A 13,896-nucleotide genomic window follows, 5' to 3' on the forward strand; every position below is an offset into this window, starting at 1 on the left:
GAGAGAGAAGCTTCCGATTCATTGTGGGAAACCATCTGACCTGCCGGCGGGGGCTACCATGCTGGCGTCCACCCCTGCAGAGAAGAAACTGGGGACATGCCAAAGTGCTTTCCCTAGTGTTTCCATCCAAATAGGAACAAATCCAGGGCTCAGAGTACACATTTCACGGCTTTTTATTGAGATTTGGGAAGGGTTGGCTGCAGCGGCGGGTGTGCTCACTGTCCCAGTTTGCCCAGACCCTCCACAGCGTGTGTGACGGCATTTGTGACTGTGTTGGACACCGTCTCGGTGACTTCCTTCGCCACTTTGTCTCCTGACTCTTGGGCTTTCTTTAAGGCTTCGGCAATGGCTGTTGGGAAGAAAGAGGAAGAATGAATGGGTGAGCCACTCACTGGGCTAGTGTCCCCTTGAGTGGCATGTGGGATGTGGCTGTCTTGCAGGTTCCACCCCTGCAGCACCCCAGTGGAATGGAGGGCGGCAGGGCTCCTGGTGGAATGAACTCAAATTTAGTTTTATTCTCGCCGACAACTTGCATTTCTTCATTTATGGGAGAGATGAGCAGCTGCTCGTGGGTGTGCTGGCTCTTTGTACAGTGCTTCATATTTCGGAGACTACCTGTTTATATCTTTTGGTCATTCTTAGATTGGGTTGTTATATTGGATTATCATTTCTATATCAAATATTTTCCCTCAGTTTGTGATTTCCCTTTTGGCTTGACTACAGTATTTGTGACTTTGTTTTTGGTTTTTTGTGAGGTTATTTTTTGGGGGGGTGGCCGCTGACCGGTACAAGGAACTGAGCCCTTGACCTCTGTGTTACAAGGCCACACTCTGACTGAGCTAACTGGCCAGCCTGTATTTTTTTTACTATAAAAAATTTTGAAGCCAGCCCGTGGCTCACTCGGTAGAGTGCGGTGCTGATAACACCAAGGCCACGGGTTCGGATCCCATATAGGGATGGCCAGTTCGCTCACTGGCTGAGTGTGGTGCTGACAACACCAAGCCAAGGGTTGAGATCCCCTTACCGGTCATCTTTTAAAAAAAAAAAAAATTTTTTTTGAAGTTTCATGTTGTCAAATTTGCCTGATATTTCTTTTATGGCTGCTGGGGTTTTGTTTATTTATTTTTTGGTGGCTGGCTGGTGTGGGGATCCAAACCCTTGACCTTGGTGTTATCAATACTGCACTCTAACTAACTGAGCTAACTGGCCAGCCTGGGTTTTCTGTCATAGTTTAAAAAGATCCTCCCCTCCCCAAGATGATGCTAAAGACTCCTATGTTATCGCTACAGTCTGAATGTTTGTGTCCCCTATCCAAATTCATGTGTTGAAATCCTCACCCCCAATGCAATGGTATTAAGAGGTGGGGCCCTTGGAGATAATTGGGTCACGAAGGCAGAGCTCTCATGAATTGAATTAGTGCCTTTATAAAAGGGGTCCCAAACAGCTAGTTAGCTCTTTTCACCATGTGAGAACACAGCAAGAAGGCACCGTCTATGAACCAGGAGGTGGGAACTCACCAGACACCAAGTCTGCAGGCACCTTGATCTTGCACTTCCAGCCTCCAAAACTGTGAGAACTAAATTGCTGCTGTTTACAAGGCATCTCATTTATGGTCTTATATTATAGCAGCCTGAGGTAAGACAGTTATTTTCTTCTTTTTTTTTTTTTTGTGGATGACTGGTATGAGGATCTGAACCCATGACCTTGGTGTTATAAGGCTGCACTCTAACCAACTGAGCTAATCGGTGAGCCCTAAGATAGTTACCTTCTAACAGTTTAATAAATTCATGTATTCATGTCCTTAATCCATCTGGAATCTCTTTTGTTGTAAAGAATGAGGCATGTCTGTGCTTTTTACATAATTCTACACACAGCACACACACACAAATTTTTACATAAATATATATTTAACAAATACAATTTTATGTCTTAAGTGTTTTGTCCCAGCATGTTGCCACGTAGTCTTTTGTGACATCTTCTTATTTTACAGAGATCACTATCTAGATGGAGCCCTTATGCAAAGTGTAGTCTGCGGCCTGGGATGAGCACAGGTAATGGCATACCAACCACAAGGGGCAAGGTTGACCTGGTTAGGCAGAGAACAGGCCTGCCCCACCTGGCCTGCCCTCCCTCCCTCCCTCCTCACATACCTTTCTCTCCAGCTTCTTTGGCGTGCTCCACCACTTCCTTCACTACCTCCTCCACAGCGTGAACTGGAAAGAGGAGACAAGTCCAGAGTGAGGGCCCAGTGAGGGCCCAGTGGGAGCCCGCTTCTCCTGGAGGCCCAGATGCCTCTGGACATGCCCGTGGGGCTCTGGCTGGCTCACCAGAAGGACCCCCAGCACCTTCCTTCAGAGACTCCAGGGGGGCCCCTGCTGCCAGGCAGTGAGTGAACCTGGTAACTCAGCCCTGCACGGCCTGGAATGCCGATGAGCAGGCCCTCCTGCCAGCTGGGGATGTGGAGCCAAGGCTGGGGCTGTGTGCCAGGTCACCGCCGCTCTCAGGACATGCTGGCTGTCCTGTCTCCACCGAATGCTGAAGCCTCCTGCAGCACAGCCAACTCCTCAAAGCAGTTCCTCCAATGAGAGGGAATTCTCTGCCCGCCTCAGAGTTGTTTAAAGTTTGGGTGGGGCTGGCCGGTTAGCTCATTGGTTAGAGCGTGGTGTTGTAACACCAAGGTCGAGGGTTTGGGTCTCGTACTGGCCAGGTGCCAAAAGAATAAATATCTAAATAAATAAATAAAGTAGGGTGGTAGAGTGCTAGAATGAAAGATTTTAGAGTCAGAAGAACTGGTTCTAAATTCTAACTCCGCCCTCCAATGCTGGGTCCTCTCCTCTGTAAAATGGGACTAATACAAAACTCAGAGGGCCAGTGAAAGATTCAAGAGGGTGGCCAAGGCCAGCTGTAGAGTTAAAAATGTTATGCTGTGGGCCGGCCTGTGGCTCACTCGGGAGAGTGCGGTGCTCATAACACCAAGGCCCCGGGTTCGGATCCCATATAGGGATGGCCGGTTTGCTCACTGGCTGAACGTGGTGCTGACAACACCAAGCCAAGGGTTGAGATCCCTTACCGGTCATCTTTGAAAAAAAAAAAAAAAATGTTATTCTGTATGTTCGTGGCCATTTGGCAAGAGGACAGCAAGTGCGGGTCTGAGCGTTTTCACAATGTCCAACTGGCTGGGCCTCCGCACACACAGCTGCTGACCTCTGCACACAAGACATTTCTGCAGGTGCAAAAGAAATAAAAAATGTCCTCTTTGACTTTGAACAGAACCAGACTTGGTGGTCTCTTAATGAAGAAATCTCTGAAGCTTTAAATTTATGGTAAAAATAAAAATTGATATTCTTTTTCCACATAGGCGATATGGAATGGACTGTTTTGACACAGAAAGGCTCCCCAGAATTCTGGAGGGAAGGCTCCAGGCCACCAGCTGCTCACCCAGCACTTGGGCTCCCTTCTGCCCCCAGGAGCCTCCTCTGGGCCAGCCTCCCCCTGGCTCTCAGCCACAGACCCGGGAGCAAGCTGAGCCTGGGCCAAGAGCAGATGAAACTCAGGGAGGACTGCTTGGGGCTGGGGGACCCTCATGGTTCCACCCTGAGCTGGCCCGCACCCCCCAACTCCGTCCTGTCCTGGTGGGGCTGATAGGCCAGGGTTCCTGATGGGCCCTCCCCAAGGCCCTTACCTGCCTGCTGGGATGCACTTCCAACAGGCCCAGTGGAGTCTGCCCCCAGCTCTCCTGGCTCAGGTGGAAAGGAGCCCCAGGGTGCTTACCGGCTCCCTCGGTGGCCTTCTCGGTGCGGTGGGCCAGGCCCTCGGCAGCAAGCTTCCCCAGGCCTCCCAGCATTGTGCAGCAGCAGGTGGTAGCCAAGTAGGATGCTGGGAACTGGACCAATGGGCTTTTATAGATGCCTCTGCTGCCTCGCTGGGCTCTGGGGCACCAAGCCCAGCCCAGCCCAGAGGAGGCTGAGTCAGCGTAGGAGGCGGCGGCAACAACAGAGGCTGGGTGGGGCCGCCCCAGTGCTGTGGCGGTGGCTGCCCCTCTGGCAGCATAAGACCCATGCACCCCATGTCCTAGGGGCCCAGTGAAGGGCAGGGACAGGGAACAGGGCTGAGGCTGGACAGGAAGTCAGCTCTGGACAATGCCCTTCCTGGAGGCAGGGGCCTGAGTGCTCTGGGGAATGATAGCACTTGGGGACAGTGGCCCTGCCAGCCCCCTGCCTGGGGTCCAAACTCCCCAAGCCTGAGCACTGGTATGTACATGGTGACAAGCCTAGGACTTCCAGCCTACTGCCTAGGGTCCCCAGTGTAGCCTAATCAGGGGCTTGGGGTTTCTATGGGCCTGTGAACCTAGACAGTCCTCAGGTCCAGAACACGAGTGGAGTGGGGGCCACCTCCCTCCCCACTTCCAAGGACCCTGGCTCTGCAGAGCAGCTTTGCAGTCTCCACTGAACAGCTGGGGGCTCTAGGTGGCGCCTTGCCCAAGGTGGAGGAGGACACAGCATTTTCCAGAAGCTGCCCTGGCATGCCAGTCAGCTGACTCTCACTCACCTGAACACCCGAGTGGCCCCGTGCTGGAGCAGCCAGCACATGGGGAACCAGCCCTCGCTATGCCTTGGTTCCTGGCCTTTCGGGGAGGTTCTGGAGGTCAGCAGTGCCCTCTCTCCCCCGTAGGTCCTGGAGGAGTGGACAAGACCTCTGCTTCTGGGGCTGGCTAGAATTCCCTAGAAAGCTGCCCTGCCAGCTCCTGGTCATCACCTCCTAAGGGGTGCCGGGCTGCTCCCACGTTACTCAGGATGGACAGAAATGCCTCAGGCCCCATGCCACATGTTGCTTCCCTTAGTCACTGGCCCAGCCTGAGCCTCAGTTTCCTCATCCATAAAATGGGGACAACTATGGCTTCCTGGCTGTGTCACTGGCAGTCAGTGGGACAAAGCATGACGGTCTTGGCAAATGCCTGTTCCCTCCCCTTTGTCACTGACGTGGCAGGGAGGTGCCCCTTGGCAGTGAGCCCAGACCACCAGCCGGAAGTGGTTGGCACATGAGGCTGCCTGGGAGCCAGAGGGCTGGGGGATGTCACCCCACAGGCCAGGGCTCAGGAGAGCAGGTCTTCCCAAGTTCCTGCTCATGTGGTCCAGGCCTGGGGCAGGAGTCTGAGGCTGCCTCTGCCCACGCAGGCTCCCTCAGCCCTCAGAGCTGCCCTCCTGGTATGGTGGGGGCTAATTGGTGTTCATTGGGCCACGGGCCCTCTCAGCCTGGGCCTTATGGGGCTGAGGCCTTCTTGCATTCCTGCATGGTTTTGGAGGCCCCAGAACTATAACCAGCCCCCCTGGGGTGGGCAGTGGGTGCTGTAGGCAGCAGGACCCCTGGCACATGAAGCCACAGCCCCACACATGCCATTGCCATCTCCCTGGGGCAGGGGTGGATCAGAGCTCAAACAATTTGGAGGGGCTCTCTTTAAGCAAAAGAATACAATCATAAGGGCTGGCCAGTTAGCTGAGCTGGTTAGAGCATGGTGCTGATAACACCAAGGTCCAGTGTTCAATCCCTGTACTGGCCAGATGCCAAAAACAAACACAACAAAACAAGAAAAAACCAAACAAAAAAGAATACTATTCTTGCCAGTTGTACATATATATGTATGACCCTGCGAACCCAGAAGGGCTCTTGAAAGTGGGGAGCCCTGGAGCTCAAGCAGGTCCAGCTGACCCTGACCTCCCCTATTACAGCCAAATTCCAGAGCGTTCCACCCAGGGCGTCAGGGCAGTGTTGCAGAGGGTGGTGGGGGGACTTCTGGGACACAGCTGGTGGGAATTCAGCTGAGGGACCCACAGGGACACTCCCCGAACCTGTCATACCACTTCTCTGTTTTCTCTACGGTTGTATATGTCCCTCAACCACACAGAGGTCCTCTCTGTGCCTCTTCCCCTGACAGGTGTCACAACCAGCTCTGGGATGGTTTCCAGACCCCACAGTCCCCTCCCCATGAGCCACTGGGGTCCTCTTCACAGTTCCCCTCTTTCAGGACTTCACCAAGCCCCACACAGGCCCTTGTCAGAGCTTGGCCACTCAGCAGGACCCTGGCCCTAGCACCCAGCCCAGAGCCCAGCCCACCCCAGCATGGGACAGCTGTCCCTTTCCCTCCTTGTCAGGTTGCTGTTGCCCCTCCACACAGCCCCCTGCCCATGAGACCCTGCCCCTCTTTACCACACTGCTTGGTGTGAGTGCTGTGACTCCAGGGATGATACACCATGGCTCCAGATCCCAAATGCCCGAGGGGGAGACGGCAAGAAGCCTGGGGAGGCCAAGCTGCCCAGGACCGGCACCAACTGGCCTTCCAGCCCCAGCTGTGACCTGCTCCCCATCCTCCCAGCCCAGCCTAGCCCATGTGCCCTGGAGGTTCTGGAGCAGGACCCCTTTCTGAGACAGCCCCAAGACACTACTACCCAGGGATGGATCCTGGTCTGAGGGCTGGGCGTGAATGATTCCTGCAGGGAACAACTTTGCCCACCCGTATGAGGCTGAGCATGACACAGGTGGGGCCACCCTCCACTGCTCCATCTTGGAAGAGGCCCAACCCACACTGGGCCTCCATGGAGTGGCTCTTAAACACAGGCACACACGTGAGCACATCCTGAGTCAGAAGGTTAAGTCCAGTATCCCCTGGGCAGAGAGAATCTAGCTTTGACCAGAGCATAGTAATGGTCCAGGTAAATGTTGCCCAACAACCCAGTTTGGCAAAGGACCAGCTGGCTGAATCATCAAGTCAAGGAGAGCCAATATTTTAAATAGCAATTTGCCAATGTAGCAATTACCAACTCTAAAGGGAAAAAAAAGTGTTTATTTTGGGCAGTTAAATATATAGGGCTGTCTCGTGTCTGAAGCATGATGTCCTGTGTGATTTGAAGTGCAGATGTCACAAATGTCAAGAGTTTTGTGACAGCCCATCCTGCCTATGTTTTCTCACGCTTCCACTGTGTATGCTGTGCCCATAGACCCTGCACACATTGACCCCTCCATGCCTCAGGGGAGCTGAGTCCAGACCCCTGGAGACTTGCCTTGTCTGTCATCAAGGGAAGAATCGTCCATCATGTCCACACCCACCCAGGGTCCTGGTGGATATCAGAGGGCTCATCCAAACAGGACTGTTCACAGCGGTGTGGACAGAGTCGAGGGAACCCACAAGGGATGGATGGTAAAGTGTCCAGGGACCAGCAGTAGCGGGAGTTGCTATCTCCCTGGGTTTGGCAGGGCAGGAGAGGTGTCTGCACAGCCTGGCGAGGGCTGTGGCTGTAGGAGAGGGTCATCAGACAGGAGCTGCAGCCATCAGCAGAGAAACACGGCCACCACCAACCCGTGTCCAGCAAGGAAGGAGCTGGGGGAATAACTGCCTGTCCTCTCCCTCTGCAGTCTCCTACCCATGTCCCCTGTGGCTGAACCCAACCAGGGCCAGAAGGTGAAGAAGCCCAAGTGAGGCAGTTCACGAGGGCGTGGGCCTGGGGGAGCCGGGTGGAGAGTGGGTGTGGAGGGAGAAACAGAGAATACCAGCTCAGCCTGCTGGTCTTCCTAGTCTGGGAGGAACGTGGCAGCAGATTAATCCTAAATCATCCCATTTCTCTTTGAAACTATTTGGAGCAACAAGAAGTGCAAGAAGAAGGAAAAAAAGCCCATCATCAACACACACCCCAAAGCAGGTGAGACCGGCAGAGCCCATGTGGGAAGCCAGGGAGGTGCAAAACGGACCGGGACCCAGTGGGGGCATCTCCGCTGTTGCCGGTAACACCTGTTCCCAGGAGGAGAGGGCCCTCTGAGTGAGAGCTCCACAGACAGAGCTAGGATCTGGGGGGTAAAGAAAGGAGCAGAGGGTGCCCGGGGAAGTCCAGAGGTGCAGGATCTGTGAGAGCACCACCTTCCAAGAGAGGGAGCCCTTGGGAAGGCAAGGGCTGGGTGCCTGGAGGCTGCAACTGGGGAAAGAAGGCTGGCAGTAGAACCTTCTGAAGCTGGTTGGGTTCTGAGAGGCAGAGGCACCATGGCTACACAGGCGAGTCCAGCACTTGTGAAGGAAGGGCAGGCTCCTGAGCAAAAAAGCCTGGGCGACCCTGGGCCCCACCCCTCCATAGGAGTCGCCCGCTCATGTCTGGCAAATGCCACTCCATATTTGCATCTCGATCTTTGACAGCCTCCAATATCCCATTTTGGGTTTTCCTCTCCCCCACAATCTAGTTGGTTTTGTTTATTTGGATATGTAAACATTGCCCTGGTTCTGAGAGTCAGAGCTACAGAAAGAGATACACTCAGAGAAGAGTCGCTCCTTCCTCGTCCCTGACCCTGTTCCCATTACCCCTTCGTTCCACCTCTTTGCCATCCCTTCCCGCCCACCCTGTAGGTAACTGGTCTATTTACTTTCTGGTTTGTCCTGCCTGCACTTTCTTCCCGCAGGTAGGCAGAGACATGTATGCCCTTCTGCCCTCTGCCTTTCTTACAGAAGGACGGTGCACCACACATGTGAGTCTGCACTTCACTTTTTTTTTTTTTTTTTTTAAAGATGACCGGTAAGGGGATCTTAACCCTTGGCTTGGTGTTGTCAGCACCACGCTCAGCCAGTGAGCGAACCGGCCATCCCTATATGGGATCCGAACCCGTGGCCTTGGTGTTATCAGCACCACACTCTCCCGAGTAAGCCACAGGCCGGCCCTGCACTTCACTTTTTTATACTCAACAATAAAAACATACTCCTTTTAAATGTGAAAAAAAATACCAAAACTACATTGCACATGAAGAAATTCCACCAGAAAGGGTAACCTCAGAAAAGGCATGTGAAATCATGACTCAACATTCCAACATGAATTTTAAAAAGAAGACGATTAACGCACAATACTAGTTGTAAAGGAAGACAAGAGACAGCATCTTTTTCCAGCACAAGGCTGAAAATCTGTTGTTTAGTGTAGCCGTCCTCATCAGTAATCTTTTTCCTTTTTTAATCAGTGATCTTAGCTGGATCTTCTGGATCACTGGCTGTGGACGCTACATCAGCACTTGCTGCGTCACCTTGTACTTCATGCTATGGAGACAGCATCTGTCCTCAAACCTCATGAACCAACCTCTGCTGGATTCAGACTTTCCCTCTGCAGCTTCCTCACTTCCCTCAGCCTTCAAAGAATTGGACACAATTAGGTCTTTGCTCTGGATTAGGCTTTGGCTTAAGGTAATGCTATGGCTTGTTTGATCTTCTCTCTAGACCACTAAACTTTCTCCATATTAGCAATTAGGCAGCTTTGCTTTCTTATCATTCCTGTGTTCATGGAGTAGCACTTTGAATTTCCTTCAAAAACTTTTCCTTTTGGGCCGGCCCGTGGCTCACTCGGTAGAGTGCGGTGCTGATAACACCAAGGCCGTGGGTTCGGATCCTATATAGGGATGGCCGGTTTGCTCACTGGCTGAGCGTGGTGCTGACAACACCAAGCCAAGGGTTGACATCCCCTTACCGGTCATCTTTTAAAAAAAAAAAAAAAAAAAAAAAACTTTTCCTTTGCATTTACGACTTGGCTAATTATTTGGTGCAAGAGGCCTAGCGTTCAGCCTATCTCAGCTTTCAAGACAAGTGACTCCTCCTCACCCATTAAGTTTGCTATTTTATGTGGGCGCAGTTCATGGTTCCCCAAAACAATTATAATAGTAACATCAAAGATAACTGATGACAGATCACCAAAACAGATATAGTAATAATGAAAAGATTAAAATATTGAGAGAATTGCGAAAATGTGACACAGGCACAAAGTAGCACCAACAGACTTGCTCGACACAGGGTTGCCACAGACCATCAAGTTGTAAAATGTACGATATCTGTGAAGTGCAATCAAGTGAAGCGCAATCAGACAAGGCATGCCTGTAGAAAAACAATAAAACAAACCATTGCAGATAGGAGGACGATAGGAAGCACAAGGAAGTAGCTATGGTAGATACGGACACAGAAGAAAAGAGCCTTGGGGCCGGCCTGTGGCTCACTCGGGAGAGTGCGGTGCTGATAACACCAAGGCCACGGGTTCGGATCCCATATAGGGATGGCCGGTTCGCTCACTGGCTGGGCGTGGTGCTGACAAAGCAGAGACGAGACAACTAACAGAAAAAGAGGGAGAGAAGGAGAGGAGGTGAAAGAAAAATCTGCCCCTTGCCTCATATGAATCTGATGGGAGTCAAAGCTGAGAAATTAAGTAGTAGATACTTCAGCATCAGTATGAGTGTAGAGACAGGGCTGGCCCTGCTGGCTCAGTTGGTTAAGAGTATAGCGTTATAACACCAAGGTCAAGGGTTTGGATTCCTGTACTGGCCAGCTGCCAAAAAAAAAAGTACAGAGATAAATACAAAGAAGGCTCATCCTACTGATTGCAAAAGGGTGGAGCCCTATGCAGAGGGAGCACAGTTCACCAGCAAAAGCAGTCGTTTGTAAGAGAAGAACCAAAATGTGATGTTTGCGACTTTGTGTTTGGCTAGATGGGGAACTGGGATTTGGAGAATTAGGAATTATTTGGGCAATTGCTAATGGAAGAATTCATCTTTAGAGACTTGATTGAGACCCAACAGGTGTAGTGACCACAGCCCTCTACCCGTCAAGCAGTCTGGTCTCAACTCATTTCATGAACCTAGGTGGAGACAGGCCTGGGCACATATAGGCTCCAGGGCTCCCCCTGGCTTTGTGCCCTCTGCGTCCCAGACATGGGGCAAAAGACAAGTCCCACCTGGCCCTACCCTCCAGGGCTCACAGTGTTGGGCAAATTGAGGCACACAGGAACAGGTATTTGCACAGTGCCATGGGAGTGCCAACTCTACCGGGCTGGGGGCAGTGTGGAGGGGACTGCATGAAGAGATGGCATCATGAAGAATCTGAAAATGTGAAGACTCACTATCATCCACTAGGAGAACAGAAAATGGCCATTCATGCATTCATTATAGCCAGTGTTGCCTGAGCACTATTAAAATTACAGCAGTTTTTTTTTTTTTTTAGTGGCTGGCTGGTAAGGGGATCCAAACCCTTGACTCTGGTGCTATTAACACTTAGCTCTAACCAGCTAAGCTGTCCAGCCAGCCCCAGGAGGGCATCATTTTGGACTAAATTCCTGCACTAGGCCCCAACCGATCAAACTGAAAACGAAAATGGAGTCACCCCTGCCAAATTTCCAGTCACCAAAATAAAACTAAGTAATTATCTGACGTTCTCAGAAATCAGGAGAGGGAGATAACAGCCAATGTCCTTAACAGGCCAGTTTATTAAATATTCAATAGGATGATAATGAAGTTCCCTCTGCTTTAATCCTTAAACAAAATAGCCTGAAGTAACCTGATGTTAACTAATTGGTTATTTTTCTATTGTCTGTCTTCCTGTCCCCACCTTACAAGGAAAGTAACTTTGAAATGACCAGTCCACTTTTTGTTCTTTGTTTTTGCTTTCTTCAGCCCTTTTCTTTTTTTTTTTTTTTTAAAGGATGACCAGTAAGGGGATCTCAACCCTTGGCTTGGTGTTGTCAGCACCACGCTCAGCCAGTGAGCAAACCGGCCATCCCATATATGGGATCCGAACCCGTGGCCTTGGTGTTATCAACACCGCACTCTACCGAGTGAGCCACAGGCCGGCCCATTCTTCAGCCTTTTTCTATCAAAACATCCTCTTTTATACCCGCCAGCTGCTAACAACAATAAAAAACCAACCTCTTTTGCTCAGTTCATTGGAACACTTATATTCTGTTTTATGGAATGTATTGTTCGACTCTAGAATCGCAATAAAGCCAGTCGAGCTCTTTAACTGAATTTGTCGTAATTCTGTCCTTTGATAGCACCATGCTAGGCACTGGGCGTGCGCTCCTAAGTAAAAAGGGATTCATTGCAGGCCCGGGAACAACCATCACAGAGAAGCACTCGGATTAATTCATCATAACTGTGAAAAGGACTACAGGGGGTGCGAGAACGTGTCACGGTGACACCCCCCATTGTGAATGTGTGTGGGCGAGCTCAAGGGAGCTGAGACCTGAAGGATGGATCAGCAGGAGCCAGCGAGGGAAGGATGGCTTAAGGAGACCATTCCAAGTAGGAAAGCAGCACGTGTGAAGCCCCGGAGGAGAGCTGGAGCTGATGGGGAGGGACCTGAAAAGTCACCGTGGCTGAGGGCAGAGGGGAGGGGTGTTGTGAGAGGAGGCAGGGGAAACATCCGGACGACCCAGGCTTTGATTTGCAACCGAAAACCTAATTTTCAGCAGCCCCATGAGGAAATGCATTCGTTCACAGGGAGGTGTGGCGGCGGCAGGTCCCCGGAGCGGGTTCTTCCTATATTTCTGCTGTGCCCTAATCAGCAAGTTGGCCTGTTCCTCCGGCGTCTAGGGATCATTTCCAGCCACAAAAATATCCAGTCAAAGACTAGAACTGCCTTGTCGTCTTTTTATTTTTTAATTTTAAAACAAAAATTCTTTCTTGGAAGCCTCCCGGCCATCAACCTGGCCTCTCCTGCCCAGGTGAGAGCTGGGCACACACCCGCACCTAAGCAGTCACCCGGGAGAACCACACAGGGGATAGGTGCACAACAGAATCACGTTGGGGCTCCCCCATCCAGCCCGAGGCCGTCTCTCCTGACCCTGGTCCCCGCTCCTGGGGGCGGGGAGTCCGAAAATGCATGAAGTGCCCAGACTGCCCCAGGGGTCTCTTCAAGGACCTTCCCTTTGGGCCTGAGGGAACACCCTTGGCTCATTTTGCAGACGTGGGGAGGCCTTCTTTGGGGGACCCGAGCGTGCAGTCGGGCGCGGCCCCGGGATGAGCGCGGGAGATGTGCTCCCCGCAGGGAGGGATCTCAGACAGGGGAAGGGCAAGGCCTCCTGCGCAGAGCCTCGGCCACAGGGAGACCTGGGCCGGGGAGGGCACACTGCCCCCTGGGGACAGGCCGGGGAAGGCCTCGGGGCAGCCGGCTTCGAGTCAGCTTGCGAAGGAAGGACGCCGCTTCTCCTCTTCATCTCCCCAGAACTGGCAAGTGTCGTGTCGTCAATATTTTTGAGTTGCCGCGGAAAGCCGCGGTGTGCGCTGCGCACGAGGACAGCGCTGCGGGCGGAGGGAGCCACGGAGCAGAAGTGGGGGACAGGAGGGCCGCGGCAGCCAGCGCCGGGTGCTGGGGCTGGGCCTCATCCTGTGGCGAGGGTGAGTCACCATCAGCAGGGCGTACCCAGGACCGGGATCGCGTGCGTGGACACGTGCGGGGGGATGGGAGAGAATCAGGTTTGAGGAGCCCTAGTCCCTCGGGGGCGCGCCCGGCTCCCTCCCGCGCAGGGAAAGTGCGCTTATAGGTGGGGCCCTCCGCACGCGTGCGCACACGGCTCACTCCCCGCGAGGCAGGCCCACGTGCGCGCCAGGCCCACGTGCGCGGCCTCGTGCGCCCGGAGCCCCTCCCCAGGGGGCGTGCCCGGCGGGGTCCCGCCTCCCGGCGGCGCCCAGCTCTACAAAGCACCGCGGCCGGCCCTGCGCGGTGACTCACCGCCGGGTGGGGTCGGCGCGCCGACGCCCTGCGGGCCGGGTGGGGAGGGCCGGAAGCCCGGCTCCTCGACGCCGCGTCGCCCCCACAACCTCCCGCCGCCCGAGGTCCTCCTTCGCCCACCGCCCCGCGCCCAGCCTCCTGGCGCAGCTCGCGGGGAGAAGTTCCCGAGGCCTCAGCCCTGACAGCCCCCCGCCCCCGCCCAGAGCTGAGCCCCCCGAGGATCTGGGGAGCCAGTGCCCCTTCGTAGGAGGGGCCGTGTTCCTGGAGCGGGGTGGGGTGAGTTTGGAATGGGGGCGCTGGCTCCCGAGTAGGGGGGGCACGTACCTAAATGGGGTTGGGCTTCTTACAAGCTAGCGTCTGGATACGCGGCTGAGAGGGTGGGAAACAGGTTC

The 13,896-nt window shown here is 53.3% G+C and overlaps 1 protein-coding gene across 1 annotated transcript; it reads right to left on the reverse strand.

Annotated features, from left to right (window-relative positions):
- Positions 1 to 157: 157 nt before the first annotated feature.
- Positions 158 to 3,881, reverse strand: FAM25A (family with sequence similarity 25, member A). Its single transcript, XM_008570302.1, has 3 exons — positions 3,772 to 3,881; positions 2,151 to 2,213; positions 158 to 349 (listed from the first exon to the last, which is right to left on the reverse strand). The coding sequence occupies exons 1-3, from the start codon at positions 3,842 to 3,844 to the stop codon at positions 216 to 218; spliced, it is 270 nt and encodes an 89-aa protein (XP_008568524.1). The 5' UTR covers positions 3,845 to 3,881; the 3' UTR covers positions 158 to 215.
- Positions 3,882 to 13,896: the final 10,015 nt, after the last annotated feature.

Source organism: Galeopterus variegatus, unplaced genomic scaffold, assembly GCF_000696425.1.
Source record: "Galeopterus variegatus unplaced genomic scaffold, G_variegatus-3.0.2 Scaffold590, whole genome shotgun sequence".
In the NCBI taxonomy this organism is placed as follows: Eukaryota; Metazoa; Chordata; class Mammalia; order Dermoptera; family Cynocephalidae; genus Galeopterus; species Galeopterus variegatus.

Excerpts from the sequence above, each read along its gene's own strand:
- FAM25A (XM_008570302.1), bottom strand. The coding sequence starts at position 3,844 with ATGCTGGGAGGCCTGGGGAAGCTTGCTGCCGAGGGCCTGGCCCACCGC. Across the intron at positions 2,214-3,771 it reads GAAGGCCACCGAGGGAGCCG|TTCACGCTGTGGAGGAGGTA; the intron begins GTAAGCACCCTG and ends TCCTCTTTCCAG. Across the intron at positions 350-2,150 it reads CAAAGAAGCTGGAGAGAAAG|CCATTGCCGAAGCCTTAAAG; the intron begins GTATGTGAGGAG and ends TCTTCCCAACAG.